Source organism: Pteropus medius, unplaced genomic scaffold (assembly GCF_902729225.1).
Source record: "Pteropus medius unplaced genomic scaffold, Ma_sr-lr_union100, whole genome shotgun sequence".
Classification (NCBI taxonomy): Eukaryota; Metazoa; Chordata; class Mammalia; order Chiroptera; family Pteropodidae; genus Pteropus; species Pteropus medius.
Window position 1 is genome coordinate 1,494,890 of NW_024354550.1, and position 22,770 is coordinate 1,517,659.

The window sequence follows — 22,770 nt, forward strand, 5'->3', positions numbered from 1 at the left end:
AGAGAGAGAGAGAGAAAGAGAGAGAGACTGAGACTCGATCACTGCATGAAATGTGCGCAGAAATGTTATCGAAATGAGCACTCTGTCCAGCTCTGCCTAAGATCCCTCTTTTACGAGGCGTTCACCTATGAACGCCTAAATTGTGAACCACCGCAACCGCTCAGCCAAGATCGCAATGCCTTTGACAGAGGGCCTGACATAGACTGGGGTGTGTGGAGTGGTGCCTGTGTTTGGAAATCAGACACCCAGGTGCACGAAGGCTCCGGAGTCTTTGGACCAGCTGCCCTCTAAGGCCAGGGAAGACTTCGAGGAAAGGGCGGGCAGGGGCGGTACTTTTCTGGGAGGAGGTGCTGGAGGACGAGGTCTTGCTGGAGGACGAGGTCTTGCTGATGCTCGTGCTCGGGGTCTGGGTGAGCGGCAGCGTCGGGCTCAGGCTGGGGCTCACGACGCTGATTAAGCGGGTGCCGTCAGCCTTCGAGTCCTCCATGCGGCTGTCATCGATGTCCATCGTCTCCCAGAGGTACTCATCGCTGAACGTCCCATAGGACTCCTGCCCACTCTCCTCCTCCTCCTCCTCCCCCTGCCCCTCCTCTTCCACCTTCACTTCCTCCTCCGCCCCCTCCTGGCCCTCTTCCTTCTCGGACTTTCTGACGCTGCGACCCGAGCGCAAGTCATCCATGGCGGGGAGCAAAAGCAGGGTTGGCGCTCGTCCTGTGGCCGCGGCCTCCGCGCAGGGCCCACGTTGCTGTGCGCGCCGCGCTGTGCGTCCGTCTCCCTGGGCAACGGCCGAGCCTCCGGGTTTAAAGCCGCAGCCCTCCACTCCTTGGCCAGGTGGAGTGGCAGGAGGCCGCTCTGCGGAACTGGCGACGCTGCACCCTTCGCACCTGCTCTCCGTTATCTCGGAGACTCCCTAGCAGCCTGCTGCGAAATTATCTCCCTCTCCTCTTCAGCGCCTTTGGAACAAGTCTCTTTTTTAGGGTGGGGTAGGGGTAGAGGCTACCAGCGATGGACACCCGTAAGGCCACTTGTTATTTAAGGACGCTGGAGGGTGTGTGTACAGGTGCTTGTTGGAATTTACGATAAAGCTTTATGTTTGAAAACAGGCACCAGCCCTTGAGTCCTAGTTTGCAGATTTGATTTTTTAAAATATTGCTTTAAATATTATATTGGTTAATAAGTCCAGATCCTGTTAGTTGCTGCTTTCATCCCTTCATCCAGGAAGTAGAAAAGGCTTGAGGCATCTAGCATCACGTAGGCAACTCCTGCGACTTCCCGGGGCTTTGTTTTCAGTTCATTATACTTACTAAAATTTTGTGAAATATTTATAGACACAAATAGGTATACAGAATAATACAATGGACACCTGTTTACCTACTACCCAGATTGGACCACACACCTTCACTGTAGAGTTCAGCTTCCTTTCAAAAGCTTCTCAAGATAAATGTTCCCGGTGGGATTTCGTTTCTGATGTTTGACTTCACTGCTAAGATAAAGGAAGCAAACTAAGATTTTGCATGGCTGAGGACATCTAGGTGTTGTGAAAACAGCTTGGACTGACCCTTAATTAAGTTACCAGGGCCTAGAAGTCCCTTTGTAGGATCTCTGCTAAATCAGCTTACCTCTTTCAGCCTCAGTTTCCCTGAGTGTTAACAATGGAAAAAAATAAAATGGAATAAACATTGCTGAGAGTTACTTAAAATAGTCAGGAGGCTATTTTAAGTGATTAATAGAAGGGCCTATAGCAGATCTCCTGCTTCTGTTCTCAGAGCTGCTATTACATTGTGAAACTTGTTGCTGAACTCAGCTCAAGGATGAACCATAAATATCCTGTAACAAACAAGTGTTGTATGGACATATATGGTCCTGGTAGTTTTCATCCCCCTCATTTGCATATTGGAACGCACCAATCCCTGTTAACCTAGCCAGCAGTCCTTCATTTGCCTGACTTATACTTTGCAGTTTTTGCCTTTCTAAATCATGCCTTTCTTTGTTCTCTCCAGGGTACAGTTTGGGCTGCTCCCTGAATATGAGTCTAGGGACTGCTGTCCTTTGCTCAAATAAGTGCTTTTTGTTCTTCATTAAAGCCTGAATCTCTTCTTTGGTTAACAGTATATATTGGGAATACTATTACTTACTCCTAAGATATTTGTGGTTATCAAGAAATGTGTAATGACTACCTATAGTGCATTTCAGCCAAAGGCCACTAGGAACACCTGTGCAGTTAAATAAGTTGGTTTATTACTCATTGAAGTAAGATGTCTTAGTAAGAGGATGTTAAAACCTATAGGAATTAGGCTTTGGTTAGATGATTTGGGAAAGGGACTAAGAAGTGTGGTTTTGCTCTGAGTTGGATGCTATCAAAGTGGGAGCAGTTCTATGATTGGGTATTTTGTAGTGGCACAGTGACCTTATTTTTGTCTGTTCTTAGACAAAATTATGATTTGGCTTTGTTTTGCTTCTTTTTATCATGGTTTCAGAATGAACTTGTGTCTTTTTCTGTTTGAGCTGCTGTAACAAAATACCATAAATTGTGTGACTTATAAACAACAGAAATTTATTTCTCACAGTTCTGTAGGCTGGGAAGTCCAAGATCAAGGTTGTAGCAGGTTTGGTGTCTGGTGAGAGCCCACTTTCTGGTTGATAAAGCTCTGTCTTTTGGCTCTATCCTCACATGGCAGAAGGATCAAGGGAAGTCTCTGGGGCCACTATTATAAGGGAACAATTCCATTCATGAGGGCTCTGTCCTTATGACCCAATCACCTCCCAAAGGCCCCAACTCCAAGTACTATCACATTGGAGATTAGGTTTCAACATAAGAATTTTAAGAAGACACAAACATTCAGTCTGTAGCACTTTGTCCGAGGCTGTTATTCAAGAATGTTTCTGTCCAACAGGAAAACAAAATGGCCTGGCTCTGAGTGTCAGACCAGCTTGTGATAATATTGGGGTCTAGTAAATATCAGGTCAGTTATTAGCATCAGGGACTTACAGCCATGAGTCTCTTAGTAACAGGGCTCTCAAGGGAACAGGAAGTGAGAAGTTAGGTGTCTAGAATTGCTAAGCAACATTTTATGACTGTCAAATCAAATTAATATTTATTTGTACTAGGAGCCAACACTCTGCTGGATTCTAGGCGTGGCAGTGAATAGGAGAGGCCTGGTCCCTGCCCTGTGCCTGTCAACAGCACATCTGGCAAGAGTCCAGTAAGCTTTAGGGTCCTGCAGCAGAGTAAGGCAGGTGAGAGACACAAAACAGCCCATGCGCTCCAAAGAGTCTGAGAGAAAATGCACACAATATTATTGGAGAAGAAAAGGCCTTGCAGGCTAATGGAGCAGTGGCACAGATGGGAGCGGACATTTGAGCTGCTTTGGAAGGAAGGGTAAACTGTGGGTGTTTGGAGAGGAGCATGAAAGGCATTCAAAAGCATTCCAGCAGGCTCAGGGAAGGAAATAGGCTAGCACAGTGAAGTGTGGGTAGAGATGTTGAGATAGAAATAAGATTAGTGGAATTAGAAAAAACAACTATCCCCTTTCTGGGCAATGAAAGTATTTTGATGGTAGTAGGTATTTTAGAGGCCATGAAATCCAACTGGCTTCTTTTGCACAGGAGAAGTGACTTGTTCCAGAAGAAGCAAGTTTGTTTGTTTTCAAGGTCCTTAGAGAACAGAATGGAAATCATGATTTGGGGGTGAGATGGGGGTGGGAGAGAGCAAGGATAAGAGTGCTTATGCTTATTCTGACTTTTGGACCCCAGCACAGTTCTGTGACTGGTACAGCATTTTCTCAATTGTGTGGTGAATTAATTTTTTGAAGTACCCTTATTTAGATCCTTTGTTAAGGCCTTTTTGAAAGTCTTATGGGGTGTCCTTCCCTTGGATCCACTTGCTACACAAAGAACACTTTCTTATTTCCCCATACTGGAACATCACTCTCGTGTTTTGGCTGCTCAGAGAGCAGGCGATGCTGGGCATGTTAGCGTTCCCCTCCCCCACTTGCAGTGTTTCGCTGCAGTTGGGGGACTTGGGGTTTGAGAGCCAGGCACCACCTCTCACTAGCTGTGTGATCTCATCTGAGGTCCCTGATCTGCCTATTTCATGTGGCTATTTTGAGATAAAATTTATTAATTTTTATCATATAAATATGTTATATTTTTATTTTCTCTTTGAGAACTGATTTTGTATTTTATTTTTTAGGACCACATAATTCTGCTTAGAAAATAGTGTTACTTCTATAATCTGTAAAATAAATGTTTTAGAGACTTCTGATGTAATATTACATAATTGTTCTCTGTTGTCATTATTTGGTATTTTGTTTCCCTTTCTATTTACCATTTTCTCTCAGCAGACTGCCATGAACATGATCACTTTGACAACGGCAAGAGAGTGAATTTTTGCCCAGTGCAATCTTATTTGCATGCAGAATATTTTGAGTGTGCTATAGATAGCTCTCTGTTCAGGAAGAAAGTGAGGGATCTCTTCAGAATGCTTTTGCTAGGCATTGCTCTCATTCATACCGGAAGAAAAATAGCAAAGAACCACACAGCCTTGATGAGGGTTCATTAAGAATGTGCCTGACTGCAGTGGTGCCTTAGTCCATCCAGGACTGGGTAGTTATCAGCAACAGAAATTTACTTCTTATAGTTCTAAAGGCTGGGAAGTCTAAGATCAAGGCAGTGGCAGATTTGAGAGACTACTTCCTGGTTCATAGACCCCCTGTCTTTTTGCTCTGTCTTCCCTTTGATGGACTAGAAGCCCTGTGGGGGTCTCTTATAAGAGTGCTAAGCCCATTCACAAGGGCTCCACCCTCATGACCTAAGCACCTCCCAAAGCCCCCACCTCCACATACCATCACATTGGGCTTTAGGATTTCAACATGTGACTTTTGGTGACACGCAAACATTCAGACCATAGCAGTTAGTTATGAGGGGCAACTTTCTAAATGTCAGGTCCCCCTCCTTTCCAATAATCTCCTTTCAGGTGATTTCTGAAAGCATGTTTAATACCTCTTAATTAGCAGTGATATCCACTTTATCTTTCCCCTTAATATTTTATATAGAATGCTCTCCCCTGATTGCTATGCAACCGTAGAGACTGCCTTGGGAAAGGGACGATGTAGAGAATACTTCTCTACCCTAAGTCATCCTGCTCTCTCCTCCCTGGCGTCATATCTTCTCACTTGTTCCTTTGAGGTCAAGTCTAGCTTCATCACCCTTTGACTTCATCCCTTTCAGTTTGTAAGAGTAACACAATTTCTTATTTCTTATCTCTGGACTACCCCTGCAGTTATAGAGAAGTAGATGCCTTTTATCACTGCTGAAACTAACTACTTCCTTCTCCTTCCTGCCTCCTACAGGACTTCCTATCCATCCCTCCATTCATGCATTTATTCGTTCACTCATTTATTCATTCATTTAGTACTCTCAGTAATTCATTCATTCAAAAAATATTTATTGAGTGTGTGCTATATAGCAGGCACTGTTTTAGGCCCTGGGGAAGCAGCAGTATATAAGGTTTATGCTCTCACTCATAGTGCTTAGATTGGGGGAGGACCACATAATAAATAATTAATATGCTTAAAGATGATAAGTGCTATGGAGAAAAATAAAGAGAATGTGTGTGGGAAGGGTGCAAACTTGTGGGCAGGAATAGTTGCTTTTTTATAGGGGTAGGCACAGAAGACCTCTCTAGTAGCGTGATATTTAAGTAGAGGAAAAAAGAAATTGGGGGAGCTGGCCAGGGGGACCTCTGGGGAAGAATGTTACAGGCACAGTGACAGGCCAGCATGGCTAGAGCAAAGAAGCAAGCAATTAATTGCGTAGGGCCTTTGGCTTTTCTTTTGAGTAAGATGGGGAACCATTGGAGGGCTTTGGGCAAGGTGTGGTTTATGTACCACATTAGGTTAGTCTAGCCTCACTAGATTATGGGAGAGCAAAGTCTTAATTAGTAGAGAGACTTGATAGCTTAATATAACGAGCAGTATGTTTGGCAGCGTGTTTGAAGTATAGCCCCAAGGGCAAAGAAATACTATAGGAATACAGAGATGAATACAGAAGGCCACTGCCCTCAGGGAGCAGAGTGGACAGGGAGATATGACAAGTTCCCAAATAACTATTACAGAAAACAAAATGTGACCTCTGCCTCCAGATAGCCATAAGAATGTCTTAGAGTTCGAGATTGCTTCTTGGTGGGGACTGAAGGGAGGAGAGTCGGGAGACACTTGGGAAGGAGATAGCCATTACCTGGTAGATTATGTCTAACCAATAGCCGCAGACATGTAAAAAGTAATACATGCTCCAATTATACCCAGTAAAGCTCGGGTGGAAAAGTAATACATGCTCATTACAGAAAATATGGAAATGCAGAAAATAAAAATAAAGGAAAGGGGGGGACAAAAATCTACAATTCTGAAGCAAACACTATTAACATTTTGAGGTATTTTCTTTCAGTCATCTTTCTCTGTACAGGCATACCTTGGAGATGTTGAGGGTTTGGTTCTAGACCAAATATGTAATCAAGCAAGTATCTCAATAAAGGGAGTATGGCAATAAAGAGGGTTGTGGTCTTTTTATTGGTGGAGAGTCTTGCCATTAATTTGTAAAAAATGCTATATCTGTGAAATGCAATAAAGCAAAAACAATATAACAAGGTATGCCTGAATATTTATTTTATATCTTACAAGTATGTACAATTTTATATTATGCATTTTTTTCATTTAACACATCATAAACATTCTCACTAAATTTTATATCACATCGAGTAGCTGTACCTCCATTTATTCAACTATTTTTGCATTGAGTTAGAGAATTATCCAAGAAATGTTAGATCTCAGTGCTTTAGATTCTAAGGATACAGCTGGAAATAAGACCTACAATTCCCATGCCTTCATATTCTGGAAGGAGTTAAACGAAGGAATTAAAGAATGAAACAAATAAATGAACAGTTCCATCTGTTTATAAATTTGTGGTATTTCAAGCAACTAAGTGTGTGGCAATTTGTTACAGCAGCAACAGGAAACCAACACACTAAGCTCATTTCCACCTCAGGGCTCTTGCTCCGGCTCTTCCCTCAGCTCTTCAAGTGGCTGGCTCCTCCTCATTCAGGGCTTAACTCACATGTCACCTCCTCAAGGGGAACCCTCCCCCAGGTCTCCATGACATTACATCACTCTTTTATTTTTTTCCAAATCTCCCCTAGAGCTTCCGGAAGGAACCAGTCCTGCCAACACACTGACTTTAAAGCCCCTTAAAACTCATATCAGACTTCTGACCATGGGAGAAAGAACTGACAAAGGAATGGGGCCAGGTGGAGGTCCAGGTTAACCCACTGTATGAGTCTGCTAGGGCTGCTGTAAAAAAATACCACGGACTAGGTGGCTTAAACAAGAACTTATTTTTTCACAGCTATAGAGGCTGTAAGTCCATGATCAAGGTGCTAGCAACACTCACTTTGAGGAAAACAAAGGAGCCAAGGTTTCAAGTGAGCTATTGTGCCAGGAGTGGTAGCCAAGGCCCAAGAAAAGACTACTGGACCTTGATAATTAGGTTATTGCTATTTGTTAAGAGTGGTTTCAGTGACAGAGCAGAAGTCTCTACATCCTTCAAGATTTTTGTGTTAGTTTGGGTTCTCCAAGATGTAAACACCAAGATGGGGAAAATACCTGTGAGAGCATTGCTTTTGCAATTGCATTGCAGGTCTGGAGGGTCTGGAGGAGAGGGGTGAAGAAGGAGGAGGTGGAGGAGGAGGAGGAAAGAAGGAAGGAAGGAAGGAAGGAATATGAAGAAGAAGGAAGAAGGAAGGCTGAAGGAAGGAAGGAATGAAGGTAGGAAGGAAGGAAGGAAGGAGGAAGAAAAAGGTAGGGAGAAAGGAAGGAAGGGAGGAAGGAAGAGGGAAGGAGAGAGGAAGGAAGGAAGGGAGGGCAGTTTTGTTGGAAGAGTGTAAGCTATCAGTGCTGTTCTATGGAAGTGCGGCAAAGCTGTTAGGGAGACCCTGAGCCAAAGCTGCCTGTCAGGGGAGTGCCCTTGGCAGCAATGCACCTGCTCTGGTTTCCCTGCTGTACCCCATGATCTAGCTAAGATACCCAGGTTCTCTGTACCTCAGTATCCACACTTATAATATACCCAGGTTCTCTGTACCTCAGTATCCACACTTATAATATGGGAAAACATTGACACTTCCTGACAAGCCCATGAAGTGGCCTAAAAGCCACTTCTTTGAAGTGGTACCAAAAACTAATATTCTTTGTACCAGTTTTATAGGCTGGTCATGTGGGTTCAATGAGTTAATATATGTAATAACTTAGAACAGCTTCTGACACATTGTAAATATTGCATTATCTATTTACATTTTTGATTGTCCATTATCTTGCAAATAGAAGGCAATAAAAGTTTGTGGTTGGAGGCAGCCATGTAGATAATCCTTTCAAAACTTGTCAGAGATCAGAAAAATAAATGTGAGGTTAAGAAAAGAGAGATTTAATAGGCTTAGATATAAATACCCAAGTGTCTTTATAGGCTGAGGAGGAAGAGGCAGCTCGATTGTAAACTCTTTGCTGAATCAGCAAAGACTCTTCTCTGCTTTTCAGGTTTCTCCTGTCCCAGCAGTTTTTAGCAATATAAGCTACTTAACAAACGACGGCTACCCTATATGAATGTTACGTATGGGAAATTTATAGAGGTACAATATCTATGAGCAGGAGAGATAGCACTGGTTTCCCCTTTATTTTCTGGATTGCAGTTTTTATTTCATACTTTTACTCAAGTAAGTGTTGGTAATGTACCAGGTTTTGCACATGCAAGAGTAACTTGGCATGGGGTTAAAAATCTTGCTTTATTTCTTAGCGTGTGTTTAATGGGGAGAGTAAGGCATATAGCCTGTTAGTACAGGAGAGATCCTTTGAATGTGTTTCAGGAGCTTGGGTGGTGTTTATCTATTAACCCTGTCCCATTAATGATTTCTTTCAGCGAATCGGTCAGCAAGGGTTCAGATGTAGGCTGGCTTCATAAGCTGCTGGCCCCTACTTCTCCAGCTGTGTCTTGTAAGACTCTTACCTCCTACTTCTATGATCAGGTCCTACTGAAAATCTTTGTGTTTCTTAAATCCACCACATCTTCTCTCCCCTCGGGACTTGTAGCGTGCTGTTCCTACTACCTGTGTGCTCTTCCCTGTGCCACCCCTGGCTAACATCCACTCATCCTTTATGATTTCCCGGAGGCACCTCTGACACTCCCATGGCTCTTTGCCAGCTCTTTCAGAGATAGCACAGATCACAGGCAGTGTCTGCTATGTGTACTTACTAGCTGTAAGTCCCATAAGGGCAGGAAAGGTATCACTCTTGTCCTCCAATGTGCCCTGAGGGTCTAGTAGTTAAGAAAAGTAGATGGACTACATTAAAGTAAATGGGTGTTACGTATAATTTAATATAACCCCTCACTTCACAGGTGAACAACTCTGGCTCAGAGATGCTTGGTGGTTTATCTCAGCCCAGAACTAGTTGGTGGCAGCTTGTGGACTGGAACTCAAGTGACCTAGTTCCCAGGGCAAGGTTATCTTCAGAATCCTGCAAAAATTCCAGGTATCCTTGACGCTATTATGATTAACTTGGGGCAATTTTTAAAAATACAAACTTCTTATTAAAATATACACTTAGAAAGTGTACAGATTGTATATGTACAGCTTGTCAAATTTCATGACATAAACACAGAACAAGTATTAATGATTAAGTATTAACTAAAATGCATATAATTAACATAAACTTTTCCATAAACTTGGTGTGAAAATAGTCACAGTCATTTTCCCGGTTAATCATTTAAGTTTTTAATTAACTCACCTGCAGAGACTGCCACCCTGGGCTTTCCAGAGAGAATAATCTACTTGCTGGTTACTAAGCCCCTCTCTTGGGTCTACAAAGATACAATAGTTAGGCCCTTCTGTTCCCATCATAGCTTCCCCAGACCAGGTCCCGGTATCTACCACTTCTCAGACCCAGAACTCCTGTCTGCCTTCTCTTCCTAGGTCTGACACTTGAAGAAGGAGCTTTTCCCTTAAACATCCAGGGCACAAAGTACCTGAAAGGGGGTGTGCTTTTTCCCTAGACATTGGAGCTACTTGCCTATCTGACCAGGTGATATGGCTTTGAAAAGAGATATCCCTAGGAATTCCCAGGTGCCTCGTACATGCCCTCAGGAAGTCTGCTAGAATGAATGGATGGCTCCAAATTCCTCCCCTGCCTGTAGCTATACTCCTTTGCATAACTTGGCTACTTTCTTTCAAGAGGTGGAGTCCACTTCTCCGCTCCTTGAATCTGGGTTTGGTCATGTGATTTTCTTTGGCCAATGGGGCATTAGCAAACATGATGTAAGAGGAAGCCCAAAAGCACCTTCGCATTGGGAGGCTTGTCTGCTTTTGCTGCCGGGAACACTGAGGTCACCATGTGGAGAAGCCTGGGCTAGTCACCTGGAGAATGTGAGACTGTGTAGCTGAGCGCCCTTGCACCCACCAGTCTGCCAACCTGCCAAATGTGAATGAGAGCTCCAGCCAATCCACCTGCTGGCCACGGGATGAACCAGCTGGCCCAGATGAAAGAACTGCACAGCTGAACCACAGAATTGAGGTGAATGGGCATCTCTACATTGTCCCAGCCTGAAGGTGTCTGAGGATGCCCGTCCATCACAGGGCATCTCAGTCCACCCTGTGATGGACGGGCATCCCATCTGTCCAGGGTGGTTCTTGCCTGGCGCCCTGAGCTGCTGGGAGAGGCTTCAGCTGCTTGCCACCCTGAACTGGAATAAATAGGCTGGAAAATAATTCTTACTTGTTTTTAATTAATCTCTCTTAAATGCCTGTATTGCTCACATTTATTTTGATGTTTAATATTAGAAGTGTTTAGAGTCTTTATTTAGAAGTTTGATGATGTTTTTGTGAAATATACCATAGGCTATATTGAGGATTAGCAGCACCTCTCTCCCATACTTAGTGGGCTTTGACTCTCTTTTTTATTCCCTTAACTCTTTCAAGGCTGTCAGACTCTCAGTTGTTTCTTCTAGAATTGGCAAATGCCCAGGGAAAAAGCAAGCCCATATGTACCTCTTTGGGTCTTCCTCTTTTCTATTATCTTAGATTATTTTAACTGCCTTGCTACCTCTTCGATGTCTTTAAGTATTTTTTAAAAAATTAAGTACATTCGCCTGGCTTTTGTAGAGGTCCTCAGTAGGAAAGTTGGTCCAAATTACCTAGCCCATTGTCAATGGAAGTAGAAGTCCTTATGTAAAGTGGCAACAGTCTTGAATGGGAATATGTATAAAAGGTTCACTTATGAGAATGATTGTGTGAAATCTCAGCCTTAGGAAGGAAACAGGATTGAAGTTCTAGGCAGGAAGCTGTGTCAGAGCTCTAAGGAAGGTACAGGCTAGATTGTAAAAAGAGAAACATAGTAACTCAAACAAAATCACACTGTGTTTGTTTCTCACATAACAGTCCAAGAGAAGGTTAGGTCCTTGAGGCAGGTCTGACGAAGGAGCATCCGAGGACCCAGGTTTCTTCTGTCTTGTTTCTCCACCAGAACAATGTGGTACTCATCCTCATAGCCAAATAACCACCGTGTTGGCATTCCACTTGGGGAGTGGGGAAGAGAAGGAAGAAGGCAACCATTTCTTTTTCTTTTTTCTTTTTTTTAAATATATAATTAGAAGTCGAATGCATCACTTCCATTCATGTACTCTTGGTCCAAACTAATTATTTGCATAGCCATATCTAGAGGGAAGAGAGGATTGGATATGTAATTTTTCTCTGGAAAGCCTGATGGCCTCCAAAGTGAAGAGGGTGGAAGTTGTAAAAGTCAGCGGTCCTCAACCTTTTTGGCACCAGGGACCGGTGCTCCTATGAGAATCTAATGCCTGATGATCTGAGGTAGAGCTGAGTGATGCTAGCCCTGGGGAGCAGCTGCAAATACAGATGAAGCTTAGCTTCCTGGCCAGCCTGCCGGTCACCTTCTGCTGTGTGGCCCAGGTTCCTCACAGGCCACAGGGTTTAGGGACCCCTGATGGTAGAGAATGATATCTCATACCCAGGGTGGGCTAATGGGATAAAGAGGAGAGACACCAGCATGACTTTACACAAAAGTAGGGGCACCTGATGTTTCTGTGTGTTAGGGGAAGATGAATTCGAGTGGTGACAGTCAAATTTGAGCATACATCAGAATTACCTAGAAGGCTTGTTAAAATATAGGTTGCTGGGATCAAACTTTTAGAACACTATCTGTGACCGCATTAGCTTGGATTGGCTTTGTTTCTAAGAGTTGACAAAGAGGGGTGTGTATAACAATGATAATATAATTGAGCCCTACATTTTCAATTGTGAAATTCTGGAATCCTTCACCATTGTGTTATTGAGGGGATTATTGCAGTCTAGGCTAGATAAACTCCTTAACATAGATGAACATAACCACTTTACTTTTGATTTTCTAATACCCAGCTTCTCTCTCCCTGCTAATTCCAGTAGAATATCCTGGAAAGCCTTTTAAAACTCTTCACTTGAAGCAGCTCTGATAAGCATATTTCACTGTGTGTTTACAAAGAAAGATATGTGCAGTATATTATTTTTATAGTTTTTTATTTATATTTTAATGAGAATTTTTTGGACACAGGTCTTGGTTTTTCAGGACAAAATGAAACACTATTTAGCTGCTTTCTCCCCATTTGAAAAAATTAAGGAAAGATATTGAATTTACTCTGAGATTACTGAATTTCCATTTGCTAATTTATGGAATAGAATTGAAAACAAGGACAGATCAATTTGAAAATAATTGTTTCCTGAGCAAATTATCAAAATTAGATGGAATCTATTAGTAGCCTTCATTTTTGATGATTGATACCTACAACTTAGCTGACTTTGGGTTGTTTTATGTCCAGTTCCAAGGGGCATTTAGTTGGGTAGATGGGGGAAAAAGAGAAAGGGTAATCTTTAACCCTGCAGTATCAAAGTTGGCTACGTGCAAACAGAACACTAGGGGACACAACTGGGAAAAGAGAGAGGAGCCCAAGTATGACGAGAAGAAGAAATGTGGAACAAGCAGGGGCAGGAACAAAGCCCGGGGAGGAGGCCGCCATTCAGGTCAAGTCCTAGGCAGCATGAGGCTTGTCCAGCCTAGTTTTCCTTTTCTCAAATCATAGAGAATCCGTATGGTGGCAACAAGCTAAAGGCACAGTTTCGAAGCAAACATCTCGACATTAGGGTCTGAGCTAGGTCATGCAAATCATTCTGTCAGAAACTCAGGCAAAGACGCTGAACGGAGAGGAAAATAAGGTCAGGGTCTAGAGCCAGGCAAGACGAAGTCGGATCTGACTGTGGCTGCCACCCAACATTGAAGTATTCACGGATTTAGATAATGATGAGAAGTGACAGTCAATTGACTCTCCACTAGTTTCTGGGCGAGCATAATGTAGAGAGCATAAGTGCAGCTTCTTGGCAGATAGATGATGTTTCAAGCAAGCATGGAACACTGCCTGGGCTGACAAAGTGACTCTCCCTGGGGCTGAGGTGTTTTGGACACCCAGGCTGAGTCAGGAAGCTATCCATCCAGAATGTTCTGAGTAAATGAAAGACCTCAAATTCTAAGAAGACCCAAGAGTCTTTCCTCTGAAAGATATGCCTCTTAAACTAACCTTTTCTAGAGTTTGGGGTTATTGCTTTTGTAAGAACAGTGCAAAAACCTATTGTTGCTTTGTATGTGCTTACTTCACTGACCTGATAAAGGAATTTGAATTCAAGAGATGGTTGTGGAGAGTATCTAACAGTATTTTCTCCCAATATGTTCTTTATTTAACTTTTTAAAAATCAAAGTACAGTTCAACCTTGAATAATGTGGAGGTTAGGGGGTATTGACACACACACATACCACCCCCCACCCCAGTAAAAATCTGTGTACAACTTTTGACTCCCCAAAACTTTAATAGCCTACTGTTGACCAGAAGCCCTATGGATTATATAAACATCCAATTAACACATATTATGTATGCTATATGTATTATATGCTGTATCCCTACAATAAAGTAAGCTAGAGAAAAAAAAATGTTATACAGAAAATCGTAAGGAAGAGAAAATACGTTTATAGTATTTATTGAAAAAAATCCGTGTGTAAGTGGACCCACGCAGTTCAAACCCACGTTGTTCAGAGGTCAAGTGTACATATAAGCCACCTCCTGGGAAAATCCCCTTTTGTCCAACCCTTTCTCTTTCCATTCACTATCCACCCCAAAGGAGGATTCCTGTCCTTATCTCTAACAGTATTGATTAATTTGTCCATTTAGTCTTTTACATAAATGGAATCAAACAGCATTTGCTTTTTTGTATCTGGCTGCTTTTGTCTTTATTCTTGTGTGTAGTTGTGGATTATGTATTCTTGTTTCTGCATAGTATTCATTGTCTGAATATACCAGTTTATTTCTTGATTTTTCAGTTGATGGGTATTTGTGAGTCATGCTTGAGGCTATTGTGAGTCATGCTTTCTAGTTTATGACTTTTGCTCACATTCTGTTGGTACTTTATTTCTAACTTTAGAAATAGTTTATCATCACCAACACCCCCCTTTGAGTCAAGAATTGTCTGGTAGTTGCTGGAATTAAAAGAGAGTAGTCTCTAAGGTCAAAGCTCAGGTAAGGGGGTGAAGATGGTCAGTGGGGCTTTGGGATCCTGCTTCCAACCTCAGTCTTTTCCATACATTCCCTTACTTAATGCTCCCATCGGTAGTTTCACTCCCCTCCCCCATTTTACAGATGAGGAAACCGAGGCATAAAGAGGCCAAATACCTCACCCAAAGCCACCCAGGTAGCAGACAGAGGAGTAAGAATTGAACCCAAGTGGTCTGGACTCAGAAGCTGAGCTCTCTGTTACTCACATTTGTTGCCTCTCTGTAACTCCATCATCTTGTTTTTGCCACATTTAAATACTCCTCATCTTGTTATCTTACATTCAGGTCGTTCTTGACCACACGTCTCCTTCCTTGCTCCCCCCATCTTCTGACCTTTACCTCCATATTCTTGAAGGAGTTTCCTACTTGCATCATCTCTATTTCATCACCTCCCACACACTCCTCACCTCACTCTAGCCTGACTTCAGCCCCTACCACTCAACCATATTAGATCTTGCTCATGTTGGGGAGGAAAAAAACTTTCCTCTTCTTGTCCAGGTTCTTCTGACTGGTCAAGTCAACATGAGACAGATTAATAAGAGAAAATAACCCAATTTAATTACATACATAAGTGTGGGAACCCCACATACATTAGAGAGTCAGAGATAGAAAGTTAAAATGAGGTATATATAGCATTTCAAACTAAGGGTGAGGTAAGGCACCTTGGGGATTCAAAGGGGACAATAAGAAGAGCAGATGGAATGTAATTTCATCACATTCAGTAATTTAGTAATGTCCCTGCCCTACAGATAGGTCAGAAAAAGTTATCTCTGATAATAATCTTATTATAGGCAAGGCCCCTAATTTAAATTCTTTTTTTTTTTTTTTTTTTGAAGAGGTTAAGCAAGATTTATTCTAGCAGAGTAACAGCCTGGCTGAGCTGAAGATGACATCAGCTAATTAAAATTCTTTAAGGGAGAGGTAAAAGTTTCTTGTGAGACCACAGGGTCTTGAGTGCTTGCAGCTCAAAATAAATTCACATACCAAAGTGGCACATCTTTGGGAGCCTGTTCTGAACCCCTTCACTAGGGTCACCGATGACCCCTCTGTCACTAAATCCAACAGTCATCACATTGTACATCTGTTGGCAGTTTCCAGTCGTGATGACCACTTTCTCTTTGAAACTCTCTTATCTCTTGACTTGAAAAACTTTCCCAGTTTTCATCTTACCTCTTTAATCTCTCCTCAGCCTCTTCTGCTGGCCAGTCTTCTTCTATACAGCTTTCAAATATTACAGTGACTCATACCTCAACCCTGGACTCCCTTCTAATTCCTTACCTTTTTCCAAAAATAAGCTCATCTCCACCCAAGGTCACACTTACCATCTATACCCTGCGCATCCCACATGTGTACCTCTAGTTTGGATCTTTCCTTTAAGTTCCAAACTTGTATATCAAACTTCTCCCTCCGCTTCTCCACCTGGTGTTTCCTAGGCACCTACATTTATTCTCAGGTATAAACTCATGATCTCCCTTGTCCCCAGCCTGCTCCTTGCCTGGGGTTCCCACTATCGAGTCTTTAGCACTATTATTTATCCAATTGCAGAGTCATCCTTGACATCATCATTTCCTAGCCCCCAAATCTAATCATTCACTAAGTTTCTTCAAAACTTCTCCCAACCCTAGAATTAAGTTACCTTTATCTCTGGCTTGGATTGGTTAAAATCACTTCCTGAAAGTTCTGCTTACATTCCCTCTTATTTCAAATTGCATTCCTCACATTGCATTCTTCGAATTACAGCCAGTGTGATTATTTAAAAGTGTCATTCCGATCCTCTTACCCAGCTCTGTAAACTTAAAACCCTTTAAACAATGGCTTCTTATTTTTCTTGGGAGAAAGATTAAAATCCTGAACACAAGTTGTAATACCTTGCATGATCTAGCTTGTGTCTCCAGCCTCCTTTCCCTGGTGTCTGTACCACAGCCACAGCTGCCAACTTTCAGTCCCTGACACCTATTCGGCTCTCCACTCCATGTGACCCCCACCACTTTATGCCTTCTCATGCCACCACCTCCTGTTCTGACAGTAAACTCATCCCACATATCTCCACTCAAACTTCTGAGGCCTCAGACCAAGTCAAGACCCTCTGTTACATGTCCCAGAGCCTCTGCTACTTCTCTTTCATGGAGTTTTTCATGATTGTAATCATTTTATTATGTAAATAGTTGCTTAGTCATTGTGCCCTGACAGAATATGAAGCCCCTGAGGGCAGAAACTGCCCCTGTGTGGCTCTCCACCTTGTCCCCAGCACCCAGAATAGTTTTGTGCCTCTAACAGGGGCTCAAATGAATGAATGAATGAATGAATGAATGATTTGCCATCTTCAGAACTTTCACTTCCATCTCTTCTGATTGTTCCTTATTCATATTTTATCTGATATATTTAGACTGTTAATAAAAGTAAGACCAGCTTACTTGGCCTGTGTGACTACTATATTACCAATATCAAAAAGAAGTGATTTTAAACGCTCAACATCATTAGTCATCAGATACATACAAAACAAAACCACAGGAGATACTACATCACACTCACAAAGATGGCTATAATAAAAAAGACATGTGCTGGAACGAATGTGGAGAAATTGGAACTCTCATATACTGCGGATAAGAATGTAAACTGGTGCAGCCACTGTGGAAAACAGTCTGGTAGGTTCTCGATATGTTAACCATATGAGTCACCATATGACCCAGCAATTCCACTCCTAGGAATATGCCAAAGAGAAATATAAATGTATATCCATACAAAAACTTGTACATAAATGTTCATATCAGCATTATTCGTATAGTCAAAAAGTGAACTCAAATGTTCATAAGCTGATAAATGGATAATTAAAATGTGGCATATCCATACAATGAATATTATTTGGCAATAAAAACAAATGAGATACTTACATGTGCTACAGTGTGGATGAACCTTGAAAACATGCTGAGATAAAGAATTTTGTATTGTGAAATTCCATTTTTATGAAGTGTACGATAGGCAAAATAGGCAAATCTATAGAGATAAAGTAGGTAGTGGGGTTTGGAGAAGTGAGAAGTGACTGCTAAAGGCCATGCGGTTTCTTTGAGGGTGATGAAAATGATCTAAAATTGGTTGGGGGTGTTGTTGACATCTCTGTGAACATACTAAAAACCATTGAATTGTACCTTTCAAGTGAGCAAATTGTATGATATGGAATTATATCTCAATAAAGCTTTTTTTTTTTAAAGATGGCTTACTTTTGAGGGTAACTTCAAGTCTCCTCGCCCAGACATTAACAACAACTAATGCCACAAAACTGTGGAGCACCGCCCTTGCCACCTACATGTGGTTCTTCATTCCACCTCTCTCTGCATGTCACAGCCCTGTTTGCTTTGTTTTGGTGTGACATTTTATGTCCACTCCCTTTCTTGAATTGTGAAGCACTGTACAAGCTCAGACCAGCTAATGGTTTTCCCCTTTTAGGACTGTTGTGAGGACTAAAAGAGTTAACATATGCAATGTACTTAGCGTTGTGCCTGGGACATGGTAAGTGTACACTAAATGTTATCTATTATTATTATCCTGACCAAAACTTAGCAAATTTTATATCGTTACAGAAAGAATAGTGCCATGGCTTATGTGTTGCAATTTAGGTGGTTATTTGTGTACTTTTGAAATTTCTGTCACATATCCAATATATTTATTCTTCCCCTTCTGGAAGGCGAGGAGCACACCTGACCCTATTACAACAGGTTGCAATAACATAGATGAACACTAGGGGACAACATGCAATTGCAATTAAAATTCGTACACTTGAAACTCAGACCAGAGGATATAAAATGTCTAGTATCAAGGTATCAAGGGAAATGAAATGTCTTCCTTCAATGTAGCATCTTGAGTATTCTTCTGTAAGAGGGGAATGTTATTACTGTATAAGAGGGGTATAGCTTCTGGAAGGATCGCCGCAGCGTTACTCAGATCCTACCTACATAGAGAGGACATTTAACTATTCCCTCAAATGCTGTACACTCTGTATAGCAGTTCTCATGAGAACACTTAGTTATTCCTGTAAGCTGTTGCCTTTGATAAGAGGCTCTGATGGTCAGCGTTTGGGAGCCTACATCAGTGTAGCACTGCCTGGCAAAGCACTTTAACATAACATCTGGTCCCTGAGAGGTTTGGCTGTGCTTCAAATTCTAGGCTTCCTTGAGATTGCTGATGAGTTTCTATTGAGGTATGTGTGTCTCCACTTGACATGAGTCCCTTGAGGGCAGGGATCATATCCCACCTTCACCATGGTATCCCCAGATGTTTGCAGTCCGTGGCATGTCCTGGTGAAGCTGGATAAATGTCTACCCTGCTCTATGAGCTGAAGCTAGAAAAAGGGGGACATTATGACCACCTTAGGCATGAACAATGAGATTCCCTCAGTGGGACTATCTTTAATTATTCTTTCATTACCAAAGCAGTACATGCTCATAATGAAAAAAAGCAAGCAAAAGAATATTCAAAATATTCATGATCACATTCTCCCAAACCTGAGGAATACTTTAGATTCTTTTCAGCTTATGTCAGAGCATAATATATAAGTGTGTGTGTGTGAGTGTGTGTCCATGTGTTTATATATACAGTGTTTACATCTATGGCAGTGTGGAACATACTATTCCATTGTTTGATGATACTATCTTTAACTCATCCTCCTCTTTTGGGAATTAATGCTATTTCTAAATTTTTGCTCTTTTTAAGAGCAGTAGTAAATATCCTTATAACTAAACCTTACCCTACATTCTTTATTGGTTCCGTAGGATAAATTCCCAGAAGCAGACTTTTTGGGTGATGAGTAATTTACATTGTCACCAACAGTGATAGTGCCCTAGATCAGGTGAAAAATTTTAATTAAACTTCACACCAGAACTCTATAATCTTATCTCAGTAGTGTCATCACCATTCAAAACATTTGGTAACCTTTGTGTTTGGTGATCCAGGCTATGACTCACACAAGAAAATAAATCTTATCCCTCATCTTGCCTTTAATCTTGGACTGTTCAGGGAAATTCTAATTTACCGTGGAAAAGACAAAGAAAGCAATCCCAGAGGATATTTGTGTAAATGTGCCACCAGAGTCAGAAGGTGAGAAAGAGAAATGCTTCTCACGCTGTTGGAGCAGGGAACACAGCAGAGCGTGTGAGGTGCCCCAAGGGCTAGCTCTCGTTGTCTGTGTCCTAAGAAGACACTACTTTAAAAAGTAATGTCATTGCACCCCATGTACTCTCAAGGCGCCTCCCTCTTGATTCTTTTCCAGCTTGAAGATGGGTTTGTGTGTTTGCCCACTGCTTTCGCCCATCATTTTTCTAAGACTGTTTGGGAATCAGAATGGAATGGACTGCTTCCCCGTCACCTGAAGATCCTTTACGGGTTGCAACAGGGAAGTCCCTCATGACTGGTTTCTTTCTGGAAGTTTCCCAAATTTCTCTTTCTTTAGATCTTAAAGATATACACGAATAAAGAAGTAAACATTTAAAAATGTATTTATGGGGATTTCTTCATGAGAGGGGAGAGACCGCAGCACCTAACCAGGACTTAATATTTTTACCCAGAGAGGCTTAGGCATAGTTGTTGATTGATGGGGTAGAAGACTTTTTACTAAGATTATATGTTAATTTGGAGAGGTCTTGGGGGAAGGGCTGGTTATTTATGGAGGGAGAAGACTAACACTAACTCAAGCCACCCCTTGGTGCTGCATTTTTATATTATTATATTGCATGGAAATGCACAGTGGCTCTTGGTAGCCTACCATAGAGCCATAATGCTTTGGGCTGATGCTATTCAAGGCCCTGCTTTTTCAGCCTTAACATCTCCTGCTCCTTATACAGACCTGTGTGGATTCTCGACTTCCTCTTGGCCCAGCTACTATAGCTACTACTGTGGCAACCAGCTTCATGCACTCGTGGCCTGTCACCTCGCACTTTAGCTGCATGGAGAATTGCTCACTTTCTGCCTAATGTCTCCCTGACCCGGCTGTGTGGGACAGAGGACACACTTGCCCTCTGTATATATGAGGGACTTACCATGCCATGGGGCACTGTTTGATGAACCGGAGGTGGGAACTGGAGAGTTAAGACCTCCCTCCTCTGTCTGATGTGTGGGTAATTCTGAGCTTGTTCTACACAGCTCCTCAAAGTCCCCAGCAGGACTGAGCTGCAGATGCCCAGCTGAAAACGTATCCTCATGCTGACTTTCCCTCCTTGCTTCTTTCCTTCTCCCCAGCCCCTCACCTCTGTTCCTTGGGGTCAGTTTCTCAAATACACTGCATCTAAGCCCCTTCTCAGGCTCTGCTTGCTGGGGGAAACAACAGTCACTGTCCTGTTTATGTTCTGTGCTATTCATCTGTGCATTTCTTTAGTATTCACTTGGGGGCCATCTAGTATGTTCCCAAAATACAAGAAGGAATCAGACCCAGGTTTTACTCTTGAGGAGCTCATGGTTTAAGGGAGGAGACAGACAGCTAAAAACTGGCAGTGGGATGTGGTGAGTGCTATTCCAGAGAATCAAGGAGGGGGAGGAATACAGGTGATAGGACAAGTGATCTAGGTTGGTGTATCTGGGGAGGTTTCCTGCAATGAAAAGTAATTTGTTGGAAGAAAGTAGAGAAAGACTGTGTGGGCTGATGGAATGGTTGGAGCACAGAGAGTCACGAACACGGTTATGTTTGGAAACTGGGAAGTTCAGGGACTGGAGTGGAGGGTACCTAAGAAATGTGCACACAACAGTGTGTCGAAATCTGAGTACTTTCCACACCCTGAGAGATCAGAGAAGGGGCCCTGAGTGGCTTCTTATTGTTGCTGACCTGGTTCTGTCCTTCTGAACTAGGTAGCCCTCCCCCCCAGCTAGTAGCTGCTGACCAAGGGTAGATGTCTGCAGAGATGGACTTGGGACAGGCTTGAGGCCTAAGACTGCTGCGAATGCTCCTGGGAAACTAGGTTTTGCTTCACATAGCCTCACAGTATGTGCAAGTTATTTTACATCAGTTTCTTGCTATTGAGGAGGGCCAGTGTGCAACCAGTGTCTGGAATGGCTGGAAGGGGAGAGAGACTCTATCCTTATCCCCCATGAGAAGGCCCACATCTCTACCCCAGAGCAGGCGGTGCAACCTCCTGCTTTTGTATGTTTCTCTTTTCTTTGCCATGAAACTATCCCGCAGTGGGACTGTTGGTGTCTTTCCACTGACTGCTATCTCGTTGTGGTAACCATATAGCTCCCATTTCAGGGACAGACCAGGGACTTTTAGAGTTGGGTAGACCAATTAGTGGCTGGCCTACTCAAGCAGACCCTCTCGTAGGGACATAGAGTCAGAAGCAGTTGATGGAGAGTAGAAGTTAAAGGCACCAGGCAGAAGCAATGGGATGAGCAAAGAAGAACAGAGAGAAGCAGGGTGCTGATGAAAGGATGGGAAGAGAGGATGTGGGTGAGTCACAGTGATTAGGCAGTACCAGGAGCTATGAGGTAGTAAGGCATCTTCGGAGGAGCCTGGAGAAACTTTTCGTTTCTGAACTGCATTCCAGACTCCAGAAGCCTATAAATATGGATAGACTTGTGCTCCCAGGAACAAAATAGACTCATACACTTTCCTATCCCCTTACCTGTCCTAACACAGAGTAGTGTCAAGAGTTACATTGCCTGGGTTGGCTTGAATGCTAGCCTTGCCACTTACTACTCTGTGAAATTTGGCAGATAATTGACCTCCCTGTGCCTCAGTTTCCTCACTTGTAAACAGGGCTAATACTGGTGTCTACCTCTTAGAGTTTGTAATGACTGAATGAGTTAGTGGATATAACTGCAGAGAAGAGCCTGGCATATATTAAGCACACTATAGCTAGGTAACAGGCTGGGCCTGGGAAGGACACTCAATTGGGTGACTGAGAAGAATATAAGGGATCATGCACAGAGGTGTGAGTAAGTTGCAGGGACAATGACAGGATGGTGAAGCATCCCACGGCTAGTATCCTCAGGGAGACTTTTTTGTTCCTAGGCCTGATGGGGTGAGGGGAAGAATACTAGACACCCTGTGGGGCAGGAGTGGAGGGCATATATACCCCCAGGTGCTCTCTCCTCCCTTGCTCTGATCACT

The 22,770-nt window shown here is 42.6% G+C and overlaps 1 protein-coding gene and 1 long non-coding RNA gene across 4 annotated transcripts in view; one reads left to right on the forward strand and one right to left on the reverse strand.

The window, feature by feature from the left end:
* The window catches only part of ERICH6 (glutamate rich 6), a 30,914-nt gene extending 29,895 nt beyond the window's left edge, over positions 1-1,019 (reverse strand). Inside the window, exon 1 of one of the 2 annotated variants that reach the window (XM_039855157.1) lies at positions 334-1,019. In XM_039855157.1, coding sequence (XP_039711091.1) covers positions 334-679 — 346 coding nt within the window. In that variant the 5' untranslated portion in view covers positions 680-1,019. The remainder of the gene's footprint in view (positions 1-333) is intronic. The other variant, XM_039855158.1, reaches the window with a different exon arrangement.
* The window catches only part of LOC120596640 (uncharacterized), a 77,491-nt gene continuing 55,125 nt past the window's right edge, over positions 405-22,770 (forward strand). Inside the window, exons 1-3 of one of the 2 annotated variants that reach the window (XR_005651219.1) lie at positions 405-520; positions 9,436-9,569; positions 10,010-10,607. This is a non-coding gene — a long non-coding RNA (uncharacterized LOC120596640). Of the gene's footprint in view, positions 521-9,435; positions 9,570-10,009; positions 15,478-22,770 lie in introns of those variants that run through there. The other variant, XR_005651218.1, reaches the window with a different exon arrangement.